This window comes from Pseudoliparis swirei, chromosome 15 (genome assembly GCF_029220125.1).
Source record: "Pseudoliparis swirei isolate HS2019 ecotype Mariana Trench chromosome 15, NWPU_hadal_v1, whole genome shotgun sequence".
Taxonomy (NCBI): Eukaryota; Metazoa; Chordata; class Actinopteri; order Perciformes; family Liparidae; genus Pseudoliparis; species Pseudoliparis swirei.
The window spans coordinates 16,104,858-16,132,583 of NC_079402.1; the positions used below are offsets into that span (position 1 = coordinate 16,104,858).

At 46.5% G+C, this 27,726-nt stretch overlaps 1 protein-coding gene across 2 annotated transcripts in view; it reads left to right on the forward strand.

Moving 5' to 3' along the window:
- col5a1 (procollagen, type V, alpha 1) overlaps positions 1-27,726 on the forward strand; it is a 66,340-nt gene that overhangs the window by 17,477 nt on the left and 21,137 nt on the right. For both annotated transcript variants that reach the window (XM_056431886.1, XM_056431887.1), the window contains exons 3-36: positions 2,158-2,371; positions 3,133-3,295; positions 10,167-10,298; positions 11,199-11,300; positions 11,522-11,923; positions 12,349-12,981; positions 13,087-13,143; positions 14,126-14,167; positions 14,717-14,779; positions 14,913-14,987; positions 16,299-16,391; positions 16,767-16,823; positions 16,906-16,959; positions 17,394-17,447; positions 17,560-17,613; positions 17,842-17,895; positions 18,658-18,711; positions 19,073-19,117; positions 19,750-19,803; positions 20,301-20,345; positions 21,173-21,226; positions 21,327-21,371; positions 21,869-21,922; positions 23,396-23,440; positions 23,650-23,703; positions 23,848-23,892; positions 24,265-24,318; positions 25,583-25,690; positions 26,286-26,339; positions 26,530-26,583; positions 26,903-26,947; positions 27,117-27,170; positions 27,269-27,313; positions 27,408-27,461. In XM_056431886.1, coding sequence (XP_056287861.1) covers positions 2,158-2,371; positions 3,133-3,295; positions 10,167-10,298; positions 11,199-11,300; positions 11,522-11,923; positions 12,349-12,981; positions 13,087-13,143; positions 14,126-14,167; positions 14,717-14,779; positions 14,913-14,987; positions 16,299-16,391; positions 16,767-16,823; positions 16,906-16,959; positions 17,394-17,447; positions 17,560-17,613; positions 17,842-17,895; positions 18,658-18,711; positions 19,073-19,117; positions 19,750-19,803; positions 20,301-20,345; positions 21,173-21,226; positions 21,327-21,371; positions 21,869-21,922; positions 23,396-23,440; positions 23,650-23,703; positions 23,848-23,892; positions 24,265-24,318; positions 25,583-25,690; positions 26,286-26,339; positions 26,530-26,583; positions 26,903-26,947; positions 27,117-27,170; positions 27,269-27,313; positions 27,408-27,461 — 3,212 coding nt within the window. The remainder of the gene's footprint in view (positions 1-2,157; positions 2,372-3,132; positions 3,296-10,166; positions 10,299-11,198; positions 11,301-11,521; positions 11,924-12,348; positions 12,982-13,086; positions 13,144-14,125; positions 14,168-14,716; positions 14,780-14,912; positions 14,988-16,298; positions 16,392-16,766; positions 16,824-16,905; positions 16,960-17,393; positions 17,448-17,559; positions 17,614-17,841; positions 17,896-18,657; positions 18,712-19,072; positions 19,118-19,749; positions 19,804-20,300; positions 20,346-21,172; positions 21,227-21,326; positions 21,372-21,868; positions 21,923-23,395; positions 23,441-23,649; positions 23,704-23,847; positions 23,893-24,264; positions 24,319-25,582; positions 25,691-26,285; positions 26,340-26,529; positions 26,584-26,902; positions 26,948-27,116; positions 27,171-27,268; positions 27,314-27,407; positions 27,462-27,726) is intronic.

Consider the following 27,726-nt stretch of genomic DNA (forward strand, 5'->3'; position numbering starts at 1 on the left):
TGAGCTTCTCTGGAACCCCCCGACACACACACACACACACACTTTGCTAAGGAGAGAGTAAGCAGGTTTTTGTTAATTCTCCACAAATGAGACTCTAATTCAATTCAGAGTTGGTTGTATCCAAGACTGTCCTGCACTCCTTCCTCCTTGTCAGTTTCCCCCCCCCCCCCCTCCTGAGTCATCGGGCCTAACGCAGCCACGTTCTCTTAAATTGAAGATGTCGATTCCAGATGTTCTCCGCCGTCAGACTGTGCTCCGGCCCAGGTGTGCCGAGTCATGACTCCCACTTGATTGATGGGTGATTGTCTATTCAGGGTTCGTACGGTCATGGAAAACCTGGAAAAAACTTAAATCATAAAAGCTTTTGAAAAGTCATGGAAATTTGTTATAATCACTTGTTCATTTACGCCGAGTTTGAAATAATGAATGTGTTTTTTAAAGAAAGACGCTCAAAATATAAGCCGGCGTACGCTCTCAATACGCAAAATGTTCTAAATTGTTCATGTTTATAACGAGATTTCAATTTGGTCATGGAAATTTGTTTTAATGTCCTGGAAAAGTCCTGGAAATCCATTGGTCAAAATGTGTAAGAACCCTGTCTATTGTGAACATAGGCGACGCCCCCTAAAACTCAATATAAAAAGGGCAGATGTTGAAAAGGCTGGAGGAAGAAAAAAAATCGTCAGTCGTAGAGAAATGTAGATACTGATGAATAAACTTAAACAAAGCACTCAGGATTTTCCAGAGCGGAAACCAATCATTAGAATTTTTTTTACATTTCTTTATGATATTCATGCACTGTGAAAAAAAACAAGATGTGTGTTGTGCTCTCGACCAGCTGTGCATATTAAGTCACCTTAAAACAAGAGCAAACATAAAGGAAAGAAGACGCATCCCATAAACCGAGCGGCCTGAACAGAGTGACGTCGTCATGACGCTCGGCGGCTCTGAGGTCCTTCGTCTGGTTTCTCTTTTGCATCCCGACACTTTTATTTCCCACCATTCCGCCCGCTCAAGTCCTTCCGTCCCCCCCCCCCCCCCCCCATGCAACGGCGTTCCAACGGCTGTCAGTCTCTCCGCCTCTCATCCTCTTCGCCTGCTCCTCTTCCTCGCACCGTCCCGTCAAAGCGTCTGTCAATTAAAACAATCTTTCTCATGCGATGCCAAGCCGAAATTCCTGAGGGAGTGCACTGCCGAGGCATGTGCGCTCCCTCTCTCTCTCCCTCTCTCTCTCCCTCTCTCTCTCCCTCTCTCTCTTTCCACATGATGGGATTTTGATGCCTGCCATCAATGAAAGAAGGAATCCTAGAAAAAGGGGGGGGGGGGGGGGAGGACAGGAATGCAAACAGACACTCAGATGTCGACGGGATGAAAAGCGACGAGAAAAAGAGAACCCTCACTTCACCAAAATGGAGGACAGATGGAGAGAGGAGAGGGAACAGGAGAGAGGAGAGGGAACAGGAGAGTTCAGAGGAGAGAGGAGAGGGAACAGAAGAGTTCAGAGGAGAGAGGAGAGGGAACAGAAGAGTTCAGAGGAGAGAGGAGAGGGAACAGGAGAGAGGATAGGGAACAGGAGAGAGGAGAGGGAACAGAAGAGTTCAGAGGAGAGGGAACAGAAGAGTTCAGAGGAGAGGGAACAGGAGAGAGGAGAGGGAACAGGAGAGTTCAGAGGAGAGAGGAGAGGGAACAGGAGAGAGGATAGGGAACAGAAGAGTTCAGAGGAGAGAGGAGAGGGAACAGGAGAGTTCAGAGGAGTCTCCCAGGATCACATGTTTTTGTCATTATGCTCCACATCCTGTACTGGGAATACTCTTCTTCTTCTTCTTCTTCTTCTCCTTCTCCTTCACCTTTTTTCTTTTCCTTCTTCTATCATCTATCTTCCTTCTTCTTCTCCTTCTTCCTCCTTTCTTATTTCTTATTTGAACTTCTTCTTCTCGATTTCCCTTTTTCTTTTCCTTCTATCTTCTATCTTCTTCCTCTTTCTTCTAATCTCCTTCTTCCTCCTTTCTTATTTCTCTTTTGAACTTTGAACTTCTAACTTTGTTTTCTCTTTCTTCTTCTCTCATTTAAATATCCCCTAGAGCTCAGCATGTCTCCTCTTAATGAATAAGAGCACATCGTGGTATTTCATGATGGTTTTTTAACCCCCTCCCCCAGGTAACGTGTTCCCGGAGGACTTCTCCATCCTGGCCACGGTGAAGCCGAAGAAGGGCAGCCAGTCCTTCCTGCTGTCGGTGTACAACGAGCAGGGCATCCAGCAGCTGGGCCTGGAGGTGGGCCGCTCGCCGGTGTTCCTGTACGAGGACCACACGGGCCAGCCCGGCCCCGAGGACTACCCCCTCTTCAGAGGAGTCAACCTGGCGGACGGAAAGTAGGTGCACCTGTCGCGCCCCTCCCCTCTAATCAGAGGGTCCGGCTGCAGGTGTGAGGCGGCGGTGCTGCAGGTGGCACCTCGGCAAACACCGAGGGATCTCATCCCTCTGCACTCAATGTGCAATTTAGTTCCACCGGATGAGTAAAGAAAATAAATATTATCTCGGGCTGCAGCAACGAAGGGAAGTAATCTGTTAAAAATTGATTATTAGAATAGTTGGCAACGCATTTCATTATCGAGTCGCTGCGTCGTGAGATTATTACGATGTTTGAGCTCTAAAAAAGTTGGAAAATTATTTTCCTGCTTTAACATTTTTATTTTTGAGTTTCCTTTTTTTGGCCAGATGCATGGTTAATTTTTACTTTATTTTATATATATTTTTAGGTTTTATTATTATTAAGCATTCTTACTTTTGAAGGTTGTATATCTGTAAAAAAATACCTCAACAAAATAGTATAAAAGTATACAAAAAATTGTGATGGATAAGGGAAATGATAATTGTAAGCATGTAGATAAGCCCCGCCCCCTTTGAACCACAAATAGTCGAGTGAAGCGTTGTCAGGTATGTTTTTAAATAAAGGATTGGAAATTAATGTTTAAAAAAAAATCCAATTAATCAATTAATCTAAAAAAAAACCAGACAGATTAATTGATTATTAAAATAATCGTTCGTTGCAGCTCTAATTGTATCGTAAGAAAACAGACTGAGCTGTGTGTGTGTGTGTGTGGCTATTAACTTGACCTTTCACCCCTCCCAGGTGGCATCGAGTGGCCATCAGCGTGTACAAGCAGACCATCACCCTCATCCTGGACTGTAAGAAGAAGGCGAGCCAGAAGCTGCTGCGCAGCGCCCACCCCACCATCGACACCAAGGGCATCGTGGTGTTCGGCACCCGCATCCTGGACGAGGAGGTCTTCGAGGTAGGCGCTCGCACCTCGACTCCTCGCCCGCCGGTTTCAATGGCGGCGGTGGAGCCGCGTCCGCTCGCTGTGATTCCGTGGACTGTGATTTTGGCATTTTGTGGATAAAGTTGGATTAAAAAAACAACAACCTTGGGAGCAAATGAGATTGTCCATCCGATGTCTCCATGTGGCTGTGGGGTGGAGGATGGTAACAGGATGGGGGGGCGGGGGGGGGGGGGGTAGCGTCCTCATCCTCCACAGAGACATGTGACCACATGCACGCTCGCTACATCAAATTTAATTTAAAGGAACAGCGTCGATAAACATAAAAACACCACGTCCCAGAAGTCCGTTCTGTTTACGTCTTTATTTACGTTCCCGGCTCCACGTCTGAGTTCTTTCTCCGAATTTGCTCCGAATTTTTTCCGTTTACAGAGCTTTTCAACGAGCGGTGACAGGTTTCCATTGTTGGAATGGGGGCGGGGCTTCTTCACTTCTTCTTCTTCACTTCTCCTTCTTCACTTATTTTCTCTTCTCGTGTGCAAAACATTTCGTGGCTTCAGAGATGAAAGAGACAGGAAGCCCTTCGAGGTTTCCAGTTGTAATGAACCCGCAGCTACCTGGAGTCATGTGTGTGTGTGTGTGTGTGAGAGTGTGTGTGTGTGTGCGAGGAACCGGAAGCTAGTTCTTAAACAGCGGCTTAAACCAGCTTTTGGGTGGATATTTGTGTCTCCTAAACATGACCCTCGCTCGACACACACACACACACACACACACACACACAGTGTCGTCTTTGTCCCGTCAGAGTTGTGCTTGTTTAAGGGGGATTAGTCGGTGATGCTGAGGCCCTCAATAATAATTAGTAACAGAGGCCGACTGATGCTGAGCCAGCTGACCTTTAACCTTACGGCTGCTCAAAGAGAATGAAATATGACATCACTCCCCCCCCACCATCCCGAAAAAAACAGCCAGATTTGAAGTGTGTGTGATAGTGTATATGTGTGTATCTCGAGACACATAACGGGGTGAAATGTGGTTTAATGAGCAAAGCAGGGAAGTACAACGCGGTTTTTGTGTTGCATGGATTGTGTTCACATTCTAGGGAAATTACATGAACTGTTTAATGAGGCATGAATACAGAAGTGTGTGTGTGTGTGTGTGTGTGTGTCGTAGCCAGCCTTAAGCCTAATAGCCACGATTAAATTCCTCCGGTTGCCAACAGTCGTAGCGCTGCTGTAATTTCATTATCGAGATCCAAGTGATACGGGGGAGGGGGGGGAGGGGAACAATTTAAATCTCACCACCGAGTTACCGGGAACATGTCGGCGTTACCGTGGGAACAGACGGATATCTTAGTGCAAGGTGTTTAAAGCCCTCCTGCTGTGCCGTCCACCGGTCGGGAGTCAGGACTGCAGAGCAAGAAAGTGGAGAATTTTTTTTCCCCACATGGTTTCCAAATTATGCTCCGCCCCCCCCCCCCCCCCCCCACCCCCGTCTCGGACAGAGCAGCCGAGGTCAGAGGAACGAGTTGTTCAGGGTTTAGAGGAGTGTTTGTGTGCGTGTGTGTGTGTGTGTGTGGAGGAGGGGGGGGGGGGGGGGCTGGAGTGGGGGGATCGGTGGTGGCCCAAAAAAAATACTTTGGGTCGTACTGTGGAAAGAATGAGGAGCTGATGTCAGTCTCGGAACAGCAACCGCACCACATGACATCATCCAGAGGTTTCCTTGGTATCCGCTGATAGGCTGTCCTCAGACTGATGGTTTGAACAAGGGGTGGGGGGGGGGAAGAAGTCCATGTGGCGATGATGATAGGTAGGGAAGTGTGATGCGCTTCAGAAGAGGAGGATTGAAGTGGAGATATAACGAGAGGATCAGATACGGGATGAGTGTGTGTGTGTGTGTGTGTGTGGGGGGGGGGGGGGTAAAGGAAACCGCAATACGGGTGGAGGGGGGCGGAACCACATCAGTCGGTCGGCCTTTTGATGGGGCGAGTTGTGAGGCTCGCGAGGTGGAGCCAGGGCCAGGAAAAAAGTCGTAAAAACAGGCATTCGATGCTTGTTAAGCGCTTCAGTATCACTTTGTTCGATATTTACCGAAGACTTTTTTCCGAAATTTAGAAATCCTTCTCAAGCCGCCGTCGGCCCGGCGTCCAGAAGAGCAGGAATGTCGATTGGACGCATGTTTCATGACGGATCGTGATGAGCTCCACAAGCTAGTCAAGCTTTGCAATTTGGATAATTTTTTTGCCAGAAAAAAGAATAAACCAGGACATTCGATGCTTTTGGGTTTTCGTGACTCAAGAATATAAAAGAAGTACTTAAAGGTACTCTTATAAATGAATTAGTAAACTGCTCAGGATGCATGGAGATTAGAGTCATACATCCCATATTTGGATGTAGAGGCCTCTAAAAACACTTTTTTGTCTGCCCCCCCCCCCCCACACCAAACGTGATTGATTTTCATACAACCTAAAGCTCTAAGAGTTGACCCCTGCCTGCACCTTTTCACACATCATTGTTAACCCACGGTTGACCCCGGGGTATATGCTATAGATTAACACTAATCCAGATGTTATTATCCAGATGATGATGGATTATTACAGATTCAAGTGGAGGATTTACGGCGTGATGACGTCATCATGAAGCCTTTTCTGGTTTTGCGTAGGTTTGGCAGTCCGCTCTACGGCCCTTAAAACACCCAAAAGACTTTCCCAAAACATAGAATATCAAGTCGTGTGTATGCATGGTCTTGTCGAAGGGGTAAGTCGTGCTCCAGCGTCAGAACACACTGCCTCACACATCAGTCTGAGCAACGGGCCGCAGACCTGGGGAAAATGGAGTTTCCACCGCGATAATTGAGAGAATTTCCCTAACTCATGTCAGATGTGGGTCTCGCTCCCCCTTTTATTCCCTCCGTTATTCCTTTTCACCGCGTCAGCAAAGCCCTGAAATGTGCCCTCAGCACTTTTTTTTTTTTTTTACATTTTATTTATGTAGGTTTCCGAAAAACGGCCAAACCAAACACCGCGACTCCGCCGCCCGAGAGGAGCAGGAAACGTGGATATGGCCGCCCGTGGTCCTCGGCAGACGTGGGGATTAAAATCAGTGCGATGGGGGCGGGAAAGATGAGGATTTGAGACGATGGAGAAGCCCAGATGGGGGTCCAAATGGGGGGGGGGGGGGCGTTTGAGGTGAGGGATTGGTTACGGTGCTGTGCGGCGGCAGACTGGCCTGTTGCTCTTGGCAGTCTGGATTGAGCTCCAGTCTGGAGGGGGGGGGGAGCGTATACCTCACGTCTGGGAAAAAAAGCTTTTAGTTCACGCACATTCGCTGGAGTGAAAGTCCTCCGCGGGCAGAAGTGTGTACGTCTCCACGCATGTACTTAGGCGCCTCGTGTAGCGTCCAGTTTGTTTATGTGTCTGTCCGTCTGTCTGTGTGTGTGTGTGTGTGTGTGTGTGTGTGTGTGTGTGTGTGTGTGTCCACGCTGATTTATGGCCTCTGCGCGGCAGGGCTGACCTCTGCCATGTTCTGTTTGGTTTCGGTGGTCCGGTTGGAGTTGGCCCAGGCGAGTGTGGGCTGGCAGAGGGATCGAGGGGGGGTGGGGGGGTAAATATGCTGCCAGGGCCTCCCGGACCTCCCAGAGACCTCGGCCCCGCTCTGTGGGGCCCCTCTTGCCCCTTCTGCTCATTTCTCTTCTTTTGTTGACATCTAATGACAAAAAAAACCCACACAAACACAACTGGACTCTGTTTCCTGTGAGGTGTCCACCGAGGACACGAAGGAATACAGGGCGTCGACGTGGGGCGGGTCTCGGCTCTCGGCTCTCGGCAGGGGGGCGCCTCACGTCTCCCTCTCCCTTAAAGTATGTGAGCTCATGACAAAGAGTGGAAGAGAACTTAGTTAAACTTGTGTTGCAATAACTCCCCCCGGCGCTTACGAGCCGTCCAGCGTGTCCCGGTGTTTTGGAAAACCGCAGAAATATTGCTTTCCTGTCCGTTCCATCATACCGTTTGATTCAGAAGACCACCCCCCACCCCACATGACTGTGGGTCAGGTTCAGGTGTAAACACTCTGGCTCATTAGAGCTCTCTCCTGCCCCCACCTGGACACAAGCAGAAGCTCCAGGATGGAATAAAAAGCCCCAAAAGTCGACGAGACATTTGAGTAAATAAGAAGAATAGATCCACGCTTTTTTCCGAGTGTGAGCGATCGGTTCGTGATCTTGGAAGCTGCAGATCGTGCACGTACGAGTTCCTTCAGGACGAAGTAGGCGTCGTGAGGGCGTCGTTGGGGGGGGGGGGAGGGACATCGCCCTGGAGCAGAGTCATATTTCAGCCCAGTCCAGGGAGCAACCCTGTTATTGTCTGAGATTTCTGCCTTGAGCATCACTCTGATGCCACATGATGTCCCCTCTGACAGTATGAAAGCTGGTTGCATGTCTTTACCCCCCCCCCTCCCCCCATCCCGTGGGGTTTGGGTGTGATTGTATAATTCCAGGTTTTTTTTTCTTCCACTTTTTGGGGTGTGGGACTCGAGGCTCTTCATTAGTCATGTGACATGTTGACGTGAGGAGGCATCAGCAGACAGAGAAGTGGCCCCCGGGCAGATCCGGCCCGCCGCATCGTTTTATGTGGCCCCTGACGGCTTAAAAGACACGTGATCACCTTTTCTTAAAGAGATTAAAGAAACATTTACTATGCTTTTATTTTGAAGGTTTCAAATTAAATGGATTTATGTTGTAATATTAGAGACATGTTCTTATGTACAATATGTCTACACTCAAATAAACAATAATCAAATGCAAAGAGAGTTATTTAACAATACGTTTGAGGTGTTTATAAAGTGTTTCCGGCCCTTTAAGAGGGCGGCTATGATGCTGATGCGGCCCACGGTGAACATGAGTTTGACACCCCTGGTCTAGAGGATGGAGAGAAAGAGAGAAAGAGAAAGAGAGAGAGTGGAAGAAATGAATAGCGAAGCGGCCCCGGGGCCCGCTGTGCCGTTTCTGTTGTTCGGAGGGCTTATTACTCCTTTATTGAACGTTGACCTCATTTCAAACGCCGAGCTCCCAGCATCCCCTCTCGGCGCAGCTGTTGCACGCGGCGTTGCCAGGATGAGGAACAAGGAACTGACGGCGGGTCGAAGAAGGTTCCTTCCAGACCGGTTCTGGACCGAGTGGCTGCGGAGGAAGCCACGTCGAAGGGCCCCGGGAGCTCCGCGGAGTTGCGTAATAGTTTGCTGTTTCTGCCACGGAGAAGAAGTTGTTTTGTTTCTCTCTTTCTTTTTCTCTCGTATTTCACCATGAAAAACAAAACAAAAAAAACTGATAGCGCGAGCTGTGGCCGGAACAAAGAAACATCATTGTTTCTGGAGTTATTAAAAGACCAGGGCTGTGAGCGCGGTGCGTTCAAGTGCGCCTCGGTGAACTGTCGCCGGTCAGACCGCAGGGCGACGCGACCTGGGGAGGAACTGGAGAAGATACGTTGAGATGTGTTTCAGATGTTCTGGTTACATGATTAGAAACATTCCCTCTTCGTGGCCCCCCCCCCCCCCATTTGATTGATGTGGAATGACTTCACTGCATTTGATGAGGACATGTTTGGAGAGATGCAATACGGCGTTTTGCTGCCATACATGCAAGTTGTTCAGACACGTGGCAAACACACACACACACACACACACACACACACAGCCACACACTAACACACACACACACACAGCCACACACACACACACAGCCACAGCCACACACACACACACGGTTGCCTCTGTAGCCCGGGGATCCTTCTGAGCCTTCTCTCTCCCCTCTTGTTCTCTCTTGCTCCTTTTCCATCAATCTCTGTTTCTTTCTCTTCTTCCTCTAAGTGTCTCACTCCTGCTCCACACCGCGGTGATGTCACTCTCTCACTCTCTCACTTACTCACTCTACTCACTCTACTCACTCTCTCACTCTACTCACTCTCTCACTCTACTCACTCTACTCACTCTACTCACTCTACTCACTCTACTCACTCTACTCACTCTCACTCTCTCACTCTCTCACTCTCCCACTCTCTCACTCTCTCACTCTCCCACTCTCTCACTCTCTCACTCTCTCACTCTCCCACTCTCTCACTCTCTCACTCTCTCACTCTCTCACTCTCTCACTCTACTCACTCTACTCACTCTCTCACTCTCTCACTCTACTCACTCTACTCACTCTCTCACTCTCACTCTACTCACTCTCTCACTCTACTCACTCTACTCACTCTACTCACTCTCTCACTCTCTCACTCTCTCACTCTCTCACTCTCTCACTCTCCCACCCTCTCACTCTCTCACTCTCTCACTCTCTCACTCTACTCACTCTACTCACTCTCTCTCTCTCTCTCTCTCTGCTGTCTCCTTTAAGTCAGACGCTCCGTCCTGCAGGTCTGCTCACGTTCTCCAGAGTCGATCCATCATCTTACAGAATCAGCTCAAAGGCAAACTGTCCTCAGATCTGGATCATGGTTTATGTTTCTTTGGTATCTATCTATCTATCTATCTATCTATCTATCTTTCTTTCTATCTATCTATCCTTCTATCTATCTATCTATCTTTCTATCTATCTATCTATCTATCTATCTATCTATCTATCTATCTTTCTATCTATCTATCTTTCTGTCTATCTATCTATCTATCTTGACCTAGTTTCAGGACGTTCTGCATGTGATAACATTGCACACAGATGTTCTCCCTCATTCTCTATTTGTTTTTATACATCTTTTACATCCCCCCCCCCCCCACACCGAGCGTGAGGCCGCCGCCGTCTCCGCCCGCCGTTAGCTTGTTTATTCACGCGCATGACTTGCGTCCGTGTCCAGCGAGCCTCGTTCATGACTTCCTGTTTCTCTTGTGGTTTTTTAATCCAGGGAGACATCCAGCAGCTGATGATCGTAGCCGACCACCGCGCCGCCTACGACTACTGCGAGCACTACAGCCCCGACTGCGAAGTGCCCGCGCCCGAGCAGCCCCAGAACCAGGACCCAAACACCGACGACTACGTGAGTAACAAGACCTCTCTTAGCTCCGGGAGCTTTCTTTGCATGCAGGACATTGTAGAGACCAGCCAAAGAGTCCTCATGGATGACCGTACTCAAGGAAGTATATATATATATATATATATATATGTATGTATATATATACATACATATATAAATATATATATATTTTATATACATATATATATATATATATATATATATATATATAAATATAAATATATATACTTATTTATTTATATATACTGTATATGTATGTATATATATATTTATTTATTTATATACTTTGGGTAGTAATGCAAAATGAAATCCTACCAATGCACCCAAAGTAAACCATTTCTATCAATCCATAACCGCCTGTAATGCTAAGATCAGATCTCAGTTGGCTGCTGTGCTGAAAAGAGACTCTCGGCTAATACAAGAGAGATGCTCTGTGCCAGAGGAAAGTGCTGACTGTGCGGGATTATCAGTTCATAATGTTCAGGAATGATGTGGTGCCTGCCTAAGCCTGCACCTGTGCACCACACACTACCAACACGCTGGTTAAAGGTGTGTCACAGGGACAGGAAGTCCTTCCTCTTGACCTTTTCCTCGCCTTCTCTGTATGCCTGCAAGGGACATCGTTTATTATTTTTTTCCTTTTTTTCTTTTGCTAAAGACATGTGATTCCTTTAGGGGAGCGCTTTGGAAAAAAGTAATTTGTCATTCAGTCGTAACGAGTTGCAACAGGGAGATGCGGCGTGGCGTTCCCCCGCCAGTGGAAGGCATTCGTCCACGTGCGCCGCCTGCCGATCGATGGCGAGCCCCGACGCTCGTGCATCAGACGGAGACGTGGACCAAGTCTGGAAAAGTGTCTTTAGAAAAACAAAACCTCACTGTGAGTGTCGTGTTTCCCTCCTTTAGAACACAGAGGACAGCTACTACTACGAATACCCCTACTATGAGGACGGGGAATTCTTTCCTGTGGACTCAACGTCGGATGCTGAGGCAAAAAAAGAAGTAAAGGTAGGCTCCCCATACAAGTTTTGTCACATGTATAGATATATATATATATATTTAGATATATATATATATAAATATATATATATATGGATATATATATATATACAAATAAATGTATTTAAAATATATATATATTTATTTATTTATTTATATACTTTGGGTAGTAATGCAAAATTAAATCATGCCAATGAACACAAAGTAAACCATATCTATCGTCCAATCAGGAGATAGATGCTGACAGCACGTCCAAGTTGGAGGAGGTCCTGAGGGGCTCCGGTGCCACCGTCGATAAGGTGTTGACCAGCTCCTCCTCCACTGGCTCCTCCTCCTCCTCCAGCAGCTCATCCACGGGCACCGCCACCGATGGAGGAGACGCCTACGGAGAGGACACCAGCCCCTACGAGAGCTACGATGGCTACGGGAACTACGAGAACTACGACGAGGTCACGGCGAAGCCCGACGGCGACGCCTCTCGGCGCGTCACCATCACCGGCAGCGAGCTGGACCTGGATCTGGGTCTGGACGCCGGCGGAAAAGTCGACCTGGCCACGGGGACCGGAATCGAGAAGATCATCGGCGCCGGTGGAGGAGGATCCCCGTTTACCGTCACCACCACTAAGACATCGGTACATTTGACTTCCTCACTTCATGGTGGTTTGTGTCGGACCGGGAGGTCCAACCGGTGGATCAGCAAGGTCTTCTTTAGGCTCCGCCCTCATGTTGTAATCTACCAATCCAGATAGAGGAAGCAGAAAGGATGAAGAGATAAACACTTTTCGAGAAAAAATGGTACACGATAGTACGATACGTGGTTAACAGAAAATACCCTTTTTTAAAAGGCGTTAAAAGTTCACGTACATTTTTCTAATTCCTTCCGGCTTCGGGTTTTTGGACCGTCCGGCAAAACGAGACATTTAAAAGACTTTAAGAGTTTGAGGAACAGCATTCCTTTGTATTTTATCAGATGGATCTATTATGGATGGATCGGACGCTACGAGTTCATCTTAATAGGTCATATTTTCACTTTATTGACTATAATTGTGTTTTATAGGGAGTAACTTCCTACGATGACTACACCGGGGAGTACGATTATGGCGTGGACGGCAAATACACCACCGGAGGAGGCGGTGGCAGCAGCACAGTGCACCTTGGAGGTGGAGGTGGCAGCAGCACTATCAACCTTGGAGGTGGAGGTGGAGGTGGCAGCAGCAGCAGCAGCAGCAGCACTATCAACCTTGGAGGTGGAGGTGGAGGTGGCAGCAGCAGCAGCAGCAGCACTATCAACCTTGGAGGTGGAGGTGGAGGTGGCAGCAGCAGCAGCAGCACTATCAACCTTGGAGGTGGAGGTGGCAGCAGCAGCAGCAGCACTATCAACCTTGGAGGTGGAGGTGGAGGTGGCAGCAGCAGCAGTTCTACCATCACCATCGGGGGCGGCTCTACCGGAGACGGCTCCGTCTCCTTGGGAGGATCTTCCACCACCGGAGGCGACTCGGCCGGCGCCGGCGCGGGAGGCGTGGGCGTGGACGGCGTGGACGGCGACTACGCGGATCTGGACTACGGCTTCAAGGAGGACCTCGTCCCCGACTACGACGACTTGGACCTGTACTACGACTACGGCGACCTGAACTACAACGAGAAGGAGGGCAAGATCCTGCCCGCCGTCACCGACCAGTACTACGGACAGGTGACAAAGAGCAACCCGGTCCGGAAGACGATGACGTCGTGGCGTCGGAGAGGAGGGGTCGGCTGATGATGACGTGTGTGTGTGTGTGTGTGTGTGTGTGAGCAGGTCGACGGAGCCCGTGGAGAGAAGGGACAGAAGGGAGAGCCTGCTATCATTGAGCCTGTGAGTATGTGAACAGCAGATGTAGGCCCAGTGTGTGTGTGTGTGTGTGTGTGTGTGTGTGTGTGTGTGTGTGTGTGTGTGTGTGTCCAAACACAATCATCCTCTCACTTCTGGATGAGAATCCTAAAGCTGCCTCAGACCTCTGGGCTAAACATTTGGAGAGCAAACACACACAGAAGTAAACACAGTGTGTGTTGGTGTGTGTTGGTGTGTAAACATGCACATGTAGAGATGGAGGGAAGAGAGAGAGGACAAAGACGTGTGAGCAGGAAACTCCTTTTCAAAGCTAACACACACACACACACACACACACACATCCCCCATCCCACCTTTATTCAGACCCTCACAGGTGAGGCCGACGCCCTCTGAACACACACACCTCGTACAGCTGCTTCATGTCAAACAGACGCCACCGAGGACACACACCGCTAGTGAGCCTCAGAACGTCTAAACATGTTGCTTACACACACCGCAGAAAGAGGATCACACACACACACACACACACACACGCACACACACACACACACGCACGCACACACACACACGCGCGCTGCAGGCGAGATGAGGGCGTGTCCTCGGGGCCTCAGAGATCCAGTGCAGTGACTGTACGATGAAGACATCTGAGAGGACAGTCGAGGGAAACCACAGAAGAGTTATGATGCCGTGTGTGTTCCTCGTAACAACACAACAACAACAACAAGAGCAAGAGCAACCGTACACACATGAACATCTCAGGTAATCGGAGGTGAAACGGGGGCTATAAGGGAGAGAGACCGGGAGAACAAACATCTGTTCCTCCGTCAGCTGTGAATAAATCGATGTCTGCAGGCGGTTCATCGCACAAAACGACAGGCAGGAATGCACTGAGGGAGGGAGGGGGGGAGGGGGGGTCTTTGATAGGAAGGTGTGTCTGGGCGTGCCCCCCCCCCCCCTATCCTCTCCCCGCCCAGGACTGACGGTGTCTGTGCTCGTGTCGTTTCAGGGGATGCTGGTGGAGGGTCCGTCTGGGCCTGAAGGGCCGGCAGTAAGTGTCTCCTTCTTGACTTCCTCTCTCTCTTTCTCTCTTCCTTGTCTCGTCATCTCTCTCTCTCTCTCTCTCTCTCTGCTCTACGGTTTCAGTCGTTCTGCTCCGTGCTTGCTGCGTCCTGCGGAGAGGAAAAACATTTAAGTTTTAGTGCTTTTCTGTAAACCCCCCCCCCACCACCCCGGCTTGTAATGCAAAAGGGAGCGGCCCGAACGCCCCCCCCCCTCCCCCTCCCCCCCGAAGACGAGATATGGACTCGCCCAGATGTTGAAGGACTCCATTATGTATCTAGAACGGTTCCTCCAGACCGCGTTGCTCTGGACCCCCTGCAGATGGAGGTCCCGCGGAGGCCGGGTCCAGATCGACAGACCCGCTCCGGTCCCCCCCTCGTTATTGCCTCATGCATTCCTCTCCCCCATGTGTGACCACTTTGCAAGATAAAGCAAAAGAGAAGTTACGACTTTGTGTCCCTCGTGATGCATTGTGCATGTATGTACATGTGTGTGTGTGTGTGTGTGTGTGTTAAATGAGATCTTTTGCTGAACATAGGGTCTCCCCGGACCCCCAGGTGCTTCTGGCCCACCAGGCAGTTCTGGAGATTCTGGAGAGAGGGTGTGTGTGTTTAATATTTTATATGTGTGTCGCACAGATTTTTCTAATAGCTCTTAGAATACAGAAACTAACCACATGTTCTTCGTCCCCTGTGTGTGTGTGTGTGTGTGTGTGTGTTATTTTCCATGCAAAGGGTCTTCCGGGTCGCTCTGGTCTTGCCGGTGCCGACGGTTTGCCGGGAAGTCCCGGAACGGTGCTGATGCTGCCTGTGAGTAGATTACATGTGTTAGCACAAAAAGAAAACGAGAAGATAAAAGTAGAAATAAAAGATAAAAGTCGGGAGCGCCGAGCGGTGCCATGTTTACGGAGACACGTAAAACATTTCTCCCCGTGCGGCTTGACGACGGCGTGTTTCGCTTAGTTGGAAGCCAAATATGACGCAACCCGCTCGGTGTTATCAATAACTCTGACATGTGGTTTACAGCGCGGTGGAATGCAAGGGTTTCCTTTGAAGGGCCCGTTCAGAGGGAGTCATGCTTTAGCGCCCCCTGGTGGTACGTTGGATAACTCGGATAACACCCCTTCCCAGTTGTTCTGGCTCCATGGACTCAAAATGGGTTTATTTAATACTTTAACTCATGCCACATGCTTTTTCTTCCCCCGCCAACACCCAAGATGTCGTATCGCGTGTCCTTCCAGGAAGTCGTCTGGCTACTAGACAGGAAGCGAACTCACGCGGCAGCGCTATCAACTTCCTGCGCTGTCTCCCAAAAGATGTCCGACGGGATCTGATTAGTTGTACAGATGTGAGCTTGTGTCTGGACCGGAGCCCGGAGGACTCGGTTCTGGTGCCGGCTTTGAAATCTGATCCTGGAGCTGCTGGGAAACACGCATCGTTGTTTCAGAGCACGCTCACGGCTCCGTGTTGAAAATAATATCATAATATAATAATATAATGGAATAGAATCGACCCCTAACGCGACGAGGCCTTGTGCCACGAGTACATCATGTGGTTCCCCGATCGCAGGGCTCGCTCTCTCTCTCCCCCACCCCCGGCCCTCGCTCGTCCACAATTTGATGTGGCGGAACATTCTGTTCACGGCTCGATGGCGCACAGGAATGTGGGTAAAGAAAGGCGTATCAGAGGAGGAGGGATGAAGAGGAAGTAAAAAAAACCTGCATGTATGTGATTGTGACAGCAAAAGGAAGGGCCAATATTTAATTTAATTTGCAGTTTACAGTTGTGCGTATATTTTCCCGATGGTGGGTGAGCTGCTGAGGCTCTGATCCCTGATGTTTATATTTTGCCTCTCGGTAACAACGTTGAAAGCCATCCGGAGGACTCACATTCCTGGATGTGTCCGCCCCGCGGTGCAATGCCGGCTTCTCGCCACCAGATGCCAGTATAACTCGAACCTCGAGACGGGCTCAGCGTCCGCCGCACAGAGCTTCTGGAGATGGGGGGGGGGGATATGCCGTATTGGAAGAAATATCGAAGGCATTGCCAGGAGTAGGTTGTAGTTAAATATTAATGTTGCCGCAGCGGTTGTTTCCTCAAACCTCGTGACTCCCTCCACAGTTCAGGTTCAGCTCCGGAGGCGACTCCAATCAGAAGGCACCTCAAATATCAGCGCAGGAGTCCCAGATGCAGGCCATCATGCAGCAGGCCAGGGTAACAGCTCACACACACACACACACACACAAAACAACTCACTATTTATTTGCCATATTTTGAAGAATAAACTTTTTTTATAGACACACATCATTTCTACTATTTCTCTTCTCATTGTTACATTTCTTTTTCTTTATTTCATTCTCACATTTTATTACCCCCGTTGCTCATCAGCATGAATAATGAATGTGCAATTTCACACACACACACACACACACACACACAGACATAAATACACTTACACACTCACACACACATGGCAAAATCCATGTTATATTTGATCATACATCAGCTGCATGAACAGCTTTCAATGTTAAACATATACGTATATATATTTTTATTTATATACGTGTGTCCTCTCCCTCCTGTGTTCAGATGGCGATGCGCGGTCCTTCAGGTCCGATGGGTTTGACTGGCAGGTCCGGCCCTCTGGTGTGTACGGATTATAACACAGTTATAATACACACTTGTATTGGTTTAGTGTCCTTTAATGTGTGTGTGTTTGTTTTCTTAGGGTCCTCCTGGGGTATCGGGACTGAAGGGGGAGTCTGGAGATGGAGGCCTTCAGGTATGTAGAGATATTAGAGCGGAAAGATTTTATTTTATTTTTTATTTCTGAAAGACATAACGGAAACCTGAACCTGAAAATGTGTGAACCTGTACAAATTAATTGTTAAAATATTGTAGAGTTTTATTCATTCAAAGTCATTATTTTTTCAACCCTTTCAAAATTGAATATATATATATATATATATATATTCACATATATGTATATATATTTATATTTCTATATGTGTATATATATATTTATGTATATATATATATACATTTAAATAATCCCTGTTGGCTTTTTTTCTCTTCCTGTACTTTGATATTCATTTATCTCTATTGGGATTTTTATCTTATTGTTTGAATTGTGCAAAATAAAATTTAAATTTAAAATTAAGATGCTTAAAAATAAGATTCTTCAGAGTGTAATCTCACTGTTTTTTTATATTTCAGGGACCACGTGGACCTCTGGGTGGTTATGGACCCTCCGGAAAGCCCGGCAGACGGGTAAGCAAAGACATGACAACATGATAACTCACATTTGTATTTAAAAGCCGAAAACATCGTAGTCTTCATCGCACCGCTATGAGGCGCGCCGCGTAACTTGTGATCTTTCCAGGGTCGCTCTGGATCCGACGGTGCCAGAGGCATGCCGGGGCAGTCTGGACCCAAGGTACCCCGAAGACCACCTTCATAAAGCATCTCATAAGACCACCTTCATAAAGCATCTCGTAGACCACCTTCATAAAGCATCTCGTAGACCACCTTCATAAAGCATCTCGTAGACCACCTTCATAAAGCATCTCATAAGACCACCTTCATAAAGCATCTCGTAGACCACCTTCATAAAGCATCTCGTAGACCACCTTCATAAAGCATCTCGTGTTGTTTCTCTCTCCAGGGAGACCGAGGGTTCGACGGCCTGTCCGGACTTCCCGGTGAAAAAGGACACAGAGTAAGTTCTTTTTTCTTTTTTTTAAAGTGTGTTTTACACTTACAGGGTTTATATGGTTAGGGAAAACCTGGAAAAGTCATGGAATTTTCAAATGGTTATTATTTCCAGGCCTGGAAAAGTCATGGAAAATTGTTATATTTATGTGTTAATTTACACTATATATATATATATACATATATATATATACTGTGTTAATGTACACTATATATATAGCGTGTTAATTTACACTATATATATATATATGAATATTTATATATAAAAAAGATTTATAACAGCTGAGTGTTTGTCAAGGCTCAGGAAACCCTTGTGTTTTTTTTTAATAATAATTAAATTCAAGTGATTTGTTTAATACCCTACTAGTATACTTTTCATGATATTCTAATATTTAGAGATAGGATATTTGAGTTTTCTTGTTGTAAAACCATATCAGGCAATAAATCCAGAATAAAAGGCTTGCAATATTTTAGTTGAATTGTGATGATATTTGTTTTGCATTTTTTTTTTTTAATTGCATTACAGAAATATCCTATGTATATATATATATATATACACTGTATGCTTTGGAATCCTCATTCTTAGTTTAAATACAACATTTATCACTTTTTCATGTATAAACACCGAAATTTCACAAAATGTTTGGTCATGGATATTTGGTTTAAAGTCCTGGAAAAGTCCTGGACACCCATTGGTCAACATGTGTATGAACCCTGTGTTTTACCTACGCGTTGCCGCGGTTACATCTTCACACTTTTGTTGTTGCAGGGCGAATCTGGACCTTCCGGACCTTACGGGGGTCATGGAGAGGACGGAGAAAGGGTAAGGAATAAAAATAAATCACAATTTTCATTTTGACCATTTTTCATTTTAGAGAAGCAGCGTCTCGTGTACGCTCGAGTCCGATGTTTCTCACCTCTTAATCCTGCAGGAAGTCAGATATGAACTCTGACCTCTCACCAAAGTCACCTCTCTATGTCTTTCACCACTCAGCTCATGTATGATCTCTTCTGGAGTCGTTTTTATCTCTGCACACCTGTATCTGCCTTCTCACCCTCCTCGTTACACACATTCCCCTCTTTCCCGCCTTTTCCTCTGAGCTATTATCTCTCCCATAACACACACACACACACACACTATCGCTCTGTTCCACACCCTGACCGCTATCTCTCTTATTTCCCAGGGAGATGATGGAGAGATCGGGCCCCGGGGACTTCCCGGTGAATCAGTGAGTGCTCACTTCAGTATTAACAACCATTTGATGCAGATATATATAGAAAGATATCGTCTGCAGACCGCAGCCGTCGTTCATATTCACATAAATGGCGTTGCATTGCTGTAAAGTGTGTGTTGAGGAGGCTTTGCTAGTTGCTCATCTGAGCAAGAGGAGCTCACATCAAGCGTGTTATCGTAGCCTCCCACTCACTGAGGCAGGATATTCCCCACGGAGGAGGAGGAGGAGAAGGAGGAAGAAAGAGAAACCGACACAAAATCCCTCCATAGCTGCTGTAGTGATGTATTCTGTCCACTAGGGGGTGCTACATTGGTTTGCATGCACACTGACGGAGACAACAGGTCTTCTTAGGTAACGGTAGCTATGAGGCAAAGCACAGGAATGTAAAGAGATGTCTGACAGGCGTATCTGTGAGGAATTAATGTGGTAAAGGAAAGATACAAATAAAAAAACTCTTTCCTTCACAATCTTATACGGTGGAATATCCTCAAGGACATTTTGGGGCATCAGGTTGTTTCCAGAAGTAGAATTTTGGTGAAACCTGAGCGTTTATTAATCCATCAAGCCGTTGACAGGTTGTGTAATATCATTCTCTCAAACTCTTATCTTTTTTCCTCCCCCTCTAGGGGCCCCGTGGTTTGCTGGGACCCAAAGGACCTCAGGGACCCCCAGGACCCCCCGTGAGTCACCGTATACCCTCCTCTCCCCTTGTCCACGCCGGTACAATAGATTCACTGTTTAGAGAGAAGAATCATGTTTTTCTGTCTTTTTTTGTTGTTAACCCAACTCATAAAACAAAATCCACTGCAACACCCAACAGGGAAATATAGAACTCAATATAGTCCAGACAGCATACACGAAGAAGTAGAACGCGTTATTGAGTTAAGCTTCAGCGTTTTCAGACAAACGTTGAATGCTGTTTCAACTGATTTTATTTACCACGGACAGCGCGCATCAATCAAGCAGCTCATGTTGCTCTCATATCTCTGTGCAGCATGTCGACATATCACAGGCAATAAATCATAGACGCAGAAAAAAATGCAACGAAAGCCCAAAGTGTTAACCCGAAACCCAGACCGTTTCAGCCCTTTATATATATATATATATATATATATATATATATATGTGTGTGTGTGTGTGTGTGTGGTGAACATTGTGTTAATCTCCAATGCTGCAGGGCGTGACTGGAATGGACGGCCACTCTGGACCCAAAGGAAACATCGTAAGTCAAGCAGGAAGTGGATCAAAAGACAATATTCTGTATCCGGAATTCTCATTTTCCCAGAAACCCCCCCCCCCCACACACACACAGAAAAAAACAGCTGTCGCAGACTGTCCTCTTTTAAACATGTTCTCCTTGAATCCCTCTCACACTAACACACACAGTCAAAGGATACTTGTTAAGGCCCATTGAAGCAGTCCACCATCATCTTCATTTCCTGTAGCGCCTGGCCGTAATGAGAGCAGCTTGTCTGTTCCTGTGTGTGTGTGTGTGACTGTCCTTTTTTATTTGATCCTTTAATCCCTCTCTTTCACACACACACACAGTCTTGTTTTCATGACTTTTGGGGAACCACAAACCAAATCCTGAAATGTGGGGACATGCAATTTTCAACATTTCTTCCTCTAAATAAATGGCGAGTCCCCACAATGTGAGCATGTAATACACCTCCCCCCCCCACACACACACATACACACCAGTACAATCAGAGGATACTTGGAGCAATCCACCATCATCTCCATTTCCTGTAGTGCTCGGCCGTAATGAGAGCAGCTTGTTCTGTTCCGGTGTGTGTGGGTGTTAGTGTGTGTGTGTGTGTGTTGTGTGTGTGTGTGTGTCGAGCAAGACATTGTGCTAATTTAGGTATAAGACAGTAATAGTCGGATGGCTTCTGATTCATATCTGTTGAGAGAAGCATTTCATCTTTAATGGACCTCACAGAGCAACACGTCCCTCGTTCCTTTATGAGCGAGGTTTCAAAGTCAACTGAATAATTTAAAGTATTCATTATAAGATTTCTAAAATTAACTCTTTTTTTTATCCATCAGGGACCTCAAGGAGAGCCAGGACCTCCTGGACAGCAAGGCAACTCAGGTACCCAGGTGAGTGACCAACAGGTTATCCGCCATTTTGATGTTCCTTCTCCATCCATCAAATAAATAGTTCTGAGCATTTTTCTCCCCCCTCTTTTTCTTTCCTCAGGGACTCGCGGGGCCCCAAGGAGCCATCGGGCCTCCGGGAAACAAGGTCTGTGAAACACGCCGCTTGTTAATAAACGCAGACCCAAAAATCGTATGAAAATTGCATGAAATCGTCTCTATTTATCTGCATGAGCTGTAAAGCCGAGTTGCTCGTATGCAGCTTCAGAAATGCTTATGGCACATTTATGCAGACGTTGTGCACCGTGGACAGATTTTCAATCCCGATGCATTTTAATCCAATTTCGTGGGTTTAAATCACATTTGCCTGTTTATGTGGAGGGTGTCCAGTTTGTTTTTGAACGGATTAATAATGCAGATATTATGTTTCCCCTGATTTGCAAATGAATAATTAGAAGGGCGTATAGTGGTATTTGATGAGCAGAAATGTAATTAACTACGGAGTCGATTTGTTTACTTCAAGAAGGGAGTTAGCATTCCGGCGTTAGCGGTGAGCTCAAAACAACAGCGTGACCTTCTGACCTCTCCGTGCTGCCTTACTCAGCGAGTTCTCATTGGTCCTGACACCTTGTCTGTTATCTCTAGGGTCCTACAGGTAAACCAGGCTTGCCGGGAATGCCAGGAGCAGATGGCCCTCCGGTGAGTTCATAACATCCCACATGTCTGAAGTAATATATGCTACTCTCATTCTTTAAAAAATAAAATTATATATATATATATATATTAACTTTATTGATGAAAATACACAATATGTTATACAGGGATCAAATAACAAGTATTTTAATTTGTATTCGTCAATAAGTTTATATTTGTAAAGGACAAAACAGGAAAGTAAAACAGAAAAAATAAAAGTAAATAAAAAAATAAAAGATACAAATAATAACAACGGCAAAAGCTCCTCTCATTCTAAGGATAATTTCTCATAACTGTGAAAAGCGAACACTGACGTCTTAACGACAACGCCGAGAGGATTATTTGTCCGAAAGCATATCCACGTGTGCACATGCTCACCTCACCGCCGCGTTGACACGCGAGCCCAAAGAGACATTGAAATATGAATAACTATGCTAACGGTCGAAAGAGACATTGAAATATGAATAACTATGCGAACGGAAGAAAGAGACATTGAAATATAAATAACTTAGCTAACGGCCGAAAGAGACATTGAAATATGAATAACTATGCTAACGGTCGAAAGAGACATTGATATATGAATAACTATGCTAACGGAAGAAAGAGACATTGAAATATGAACAATTAGCTAACGGCCGAAAGAGACATTGAAATATGAATAACTATGCTAACGGAAGAAAGAGACATTGAAATATGAATAACTACGGTAACGAAAGAAAGAATAACTATGCCAACGGAAGAAAGAGACATTGAAATATGAATAACTACGCTAACGACCGAAAGAGACATTGAAATATGAAAAACTATGCTAACGGAATAAAGAAACATTGAAAAATGAATAACTGTGCTCACGGCCGAAAGAGAGAAGAAGAAGCAGAAGAAGAATCGGTGTGGAATATAAATGTGCTTGTGGTGAAGAAGAGGAATTGGAGATGGAGGAGAGTGGACAGCGGGCGATTCCTCGTGGTCCTCTAATGGCTTTCAGAGTCTTCATGAATTAGGAATCGCTCTCCGCCGTTGACACACTTATCTTTATTCATCCACGTGTTGACTCCTCCATCGACCGCAATATTCTCTCTCTCCATCTCCTAACCCTCCCTCCTTTGCCCTCTCCTCTTTCCTTCCTAGCATCTATTTCCTTCTCCGTCTCTCACATTACACCAGAACCCATCAGAGACTCAATTAAGATCAATTTTCTTGCTTTTTACATTTTTTTTACCCGACATCCTTATCAGACTTGTATTTTTTTTGCGTCATCTGCATTTTGTGTTTACATATACTCGTGTAGAGTTTGTGTGTAATGTATTGTGAAGGTTTGAAGCCGTTGGCGCCTCCATTGGGCTAGAAAACCCACTCAGAAGCCTCATGTTCCTACCCTCCACGTGGATACAGCCTTCATCCCTCAGTTATGTTGTGAGTGTTTATGCTTGTAATTATCCCAAGATGAGATTCAATAATGTTTCTCTGAATTATTCACAGGGTCACCCCGGAAAGGAGGGGCCTAATGGAGAGAAAGGACACCTGGTGAGCTTTATTTCTTCCTCTTTTCTTTTCTTACTTTTCAAAACTCGCAATTAGTGATTTCCTGAGTGTATTCCATCGTTTCGAGATTTCCCTTTGTCCTAGTTCACAAACATTTGCAGAAAACATTTTGCATAAATGTGGATAGCATTAGCACCAACTGTGTGTGTGTGTGTGTGCTACAAGCTCTCGCTAAACCTCTCTCTCCCCAGGGCCCTGCTGGTCCTCAAGGACCCATTGGTTATCCCGGGCCCCGAGGCGTGAAGGTGAGATGATTTATCGATTATGGACCGCTAATAAACACATCTGTGATGTCGTAACCCTGCAATAATTGCCTATTATCTCAATTTAAACGCCATTATTTCCGAGGCCTCTGTGTTATTCGTGAGACGTCTGTTCTTACGTCGCAGGGCGCGGATGGCGTGCGAGGACTGAAAGGACACAAGGGTGGAAAGGTAAGAGAGCTCGGCCTTAATTTCCTGAGCGGAAGGAAGAGACTCTGGATCGAAGCGTTTTGGATGAATTACGCTAAATAAATATCTGCGCGGAACGTTTTCACGCCGATGATGATATCAAAGAAATCCTGTTAAACTGATGCTGGTACGGAAGAGAGAGAGAGAGAGAGAGAGTTTCTATGGCAACAGGGTATCTCGCCATAGACTCTACATCCGTGTGTGTGTGTGTGTGTGTTCACTCGCCTTTGAGTGTGCCTCCGCAGATTAATAACACACAAAATGCTTTCAACACACGTATTGTTGTATCCATCCTCTGTCCTTTTTGCCGCATCCTCCTCCACACCTCCTCACCTCCTTCCTCCTCTCTGCCAGGGAGAAGACGGCTTCCCCGGCTTCAAGGGAGACATGGGCCTCAAGGGCGACCGGGTAAGGCTTCTTTTTCGTTTCAGAGCCATGTGACCAATGAGACGACAGTTAGGGCGACCTCTGACCTCTGACCTCAGTGACACCAGCCACTCTGTAGGCGTTAGCCCCCCGAGGCCTAACGCCTCGGTGACTGCTGTGGGATTGTGGGTAATGAGCAAACATGAGGTGTCGCTCCTAGAGCCAGCTGTGTGTGTGTGTGTGTGTGTCACATAAACTTAAAGGGGAAGTTTGACAGGTGCAGGTGATGTCCTCCTGCAAACTGCATTCAGGATTTACAATGTCAAGCAGGACGGAAAGTGGTTTTTTTTACAGTGAGAAACATAACTCGCTCATGTTTCAAACATCAATCCCCCCCCCCCCCCGAAACCCCCCTCCCCCCCCAATCCCGGACCAGGCTGTCTATAGCTGGATACCGAAAGGAGGGAGGAATCTCAAACCCAAGAGAGAGACTCTGGAGATGGAGCAGATGCACATGAAAGAGGAGGCCACACGTGGAGTAGAATCTAAATGACTTGTGTGTGTGTGTGTTTGTGCGTGTGCGTGGTTAATTTAAAGTGTTCTCTTTGATGAGCTTGCAAGTGTGAGTCAAGTGCAGTTTGCTTGATGACGTTTTTATGTGTACTTGAGTGTGTGTGTGTGTGTGTGTGTGTGTGTGTGCACCTCCCAACAGGCCTTTAACTAGCAACCTCTCTCACACACACACACACACTGGGTCTCCGCAGCAGCGGCTGCTTGTCGAAGCGAGTTTGTCTCCCGTCATTTAGCCGGCGATGAAGGGCTCGCTCACTTCTCTGAGGGGCGGGCGGGCGAGAGGGAAATAACTCGACTTGATTATTTTTATGCAAACTTTCCACTTTTGCAACTCGTTTGCTTTACGAGAGAAAAGTTGTGACTCGTATGAAAACGTATGGACTTCCTGGTTATTAATGCTCCTGAGCGTGTGGGTTCAAATCCTAAGTATATCTCTATAAAAAGGAAATAGTGGAGTTAAAGAACCAAAAAAATGTTCTTATGTATTAAGTTTACAGAACTTATTAAAATACACATATTTAAATAAACCCACAATTATTGCATGAACAAAATATTGTGAAGAAAATGTATAAATTAGCACAATTTTGTTTCTATTGATTCTTTTATGGTTTATGTAAAATACACTCAAGACATTTATTTTCCTATAAAGGAAAATTCACTTAATAAAGTATGTGTTGAGGTTTATTATATTTTTGAAGTATATATACATCGTGTGGTTTCTGTGCTTTTCCAGGGAGAGCTCGGACCTTCAGGGCCTCGAGGAGAGGACGGTCCCGAGGGGCCAAAGGGTCGATGGGGTCTCCCAGGAGATTCTGGTCCGCTGGGAACAAACGGCGAGAAGGTGAGCTCCTCGACTCAAACACCCGCGGGAGGAGAGCTCAGCAAGGGCTCGGCAAAGAGAATATATATTTTCCGATCGTTCTCGTCTGAACGGCGATCCGAAAGCTGTTAAACCAAAGTGGTTCTTTGTTGTTAAATTGAACGCCTGCTAAGCTGTTGTCCAAAAAGCCCCTGAGGCATTCCTCCGAGGTGCTTTTCTTGCCACTCTGTGGTCAACTTTCTACTGTTGATTCTATTATTTTTTTCCCATTAAAATCCGACATATCTCTTGCATAAAGTCAGATGAATACCAGGGTGTCGTCGGCTAAATAACGAATTTACACAACGTGGGAATTTAATAAAGTCCTCTTGTAATCAATTAGGAACGCCCGTATTAAACATTGATTCTATTTTTTTTTTTTGCATAACGACAACCAGTCCTTGCATAAAGTCAGATTAATAGCAGGGTGTCGTCGGCTAAATATCGAATGTCCGCAATTGTGTGGAACTGACCAGAAGGACAGTAAATAAATAAATAAATAAATAAACCTTGTGCTACATCTCGTAATCAATTAGGACCGCCCGTGTTTTTAATTTGTCTTTTTTCTCAACAACAGGGTAAACTTGGAGTCCCCGGATTGCCCGGATACCCAGGAAGACAAGGACCGAAGGTACCGGCTCATCCTCCAGCCCCGGGGGGGAGGGGTTTGACCCGCTGGAAGCTTCCTGATCAAAGAGCCTTTCGGTGTCTCACTCCATCCCCTGCTGCATTTTAATATGCTCGGGGTATCTCCCGGGGATATAATATTTAAGCTCTGTCTCTCATTAAATAATGAATTTGCTCTCTTCTTCTCGCAAAAGGGATCTCAAGGTTTCCAAGGTTTCCCAGGCGCCAACGGAGAGAAGGGAACTCGGGTACGTGAAGGGCATAAAAGTACCATAAAGTAGTTCCGGAGAAACTAAGAACTACACACAAGATCTAATTGTATTTCTCATGAATAATAATAGTAGCAATAGTAATATTGCTTTACGATAATTTCATGACGCATTGTTGTATAATTTGTTCATTCTTAGACGAGGCACTCGGCACGATCCATGATAATACACAATTCCTGTTTAAATTATGATCACAGAGCTCCTGAATCGCCCTAATTCTGTTGAGATCTGTTTGCAAATGTGTCCGTCTGCTGCCACAATTTAAAATGTGTGTGTGTGTGTGTGTGTGTGTCCACAGGGAACAGCAGGAAGGTCTGGCCCACGCGGACAAAGAGGACCGACGGTGAGTCTTACTCAGCAGCTCGTGGTCAGATGGTCAGGTGGAGTTGTGAAAGAAGAAGAAAAAAGATGGCCGTTCATCTAAGGAGGGGGGATTCGTGTTCAGGTCACCTGACGTGTCTTCGGACGCTCGCTACGAATTAAAAAAAGCACTTGTTTGTGTGTCTTTCTAGGGACCTCGAGGAGAGAGAGGACCGAGGGGCCCGACGGGGAAAACCGGACAAAAGGTGCGACGGAGATTTCATCATCGCCGCCGCCACCGCCATCTTTTTTATCGTGTTTTGTGGTACGACTTCAGCGCTCACTCCTCCTTGTGTCTCTTCAGGGTAACTCTGGAAACGACGGACCCCCGGGACCGCTCGGCGAGAGGGTACGTGTCCGTCACGCGGTTATAATCTCATTCTCATCACGGGTCCAAATCGAGCGATTTACTGACCAGGAATCTTTCTCTTGTGGGTTTTCAGGGTCTGCCAGGTCCTCAAGGACCAACAGGCTTCCCAGGACCAAAGGGACCTCCTGTGAGTCTCACACACACACACACACACACACACACACACACACACACACACACACACACACACACACACAGTCTTGTTTTCATGACTTTTGGTGGACCACAAACTAAATCCTGAAATGTGGGGACATACAATTGTTCACATTTCTTCGCCTAAATAACTGGCGAGTCCCCACAATGAGAACATGTAATACATGTGTGTGTGTGTGTGTGTCCCCTTCCCCCGCAATAAACCCATCATGCCTTTCCCTTCCTGTTCCTCACACTGA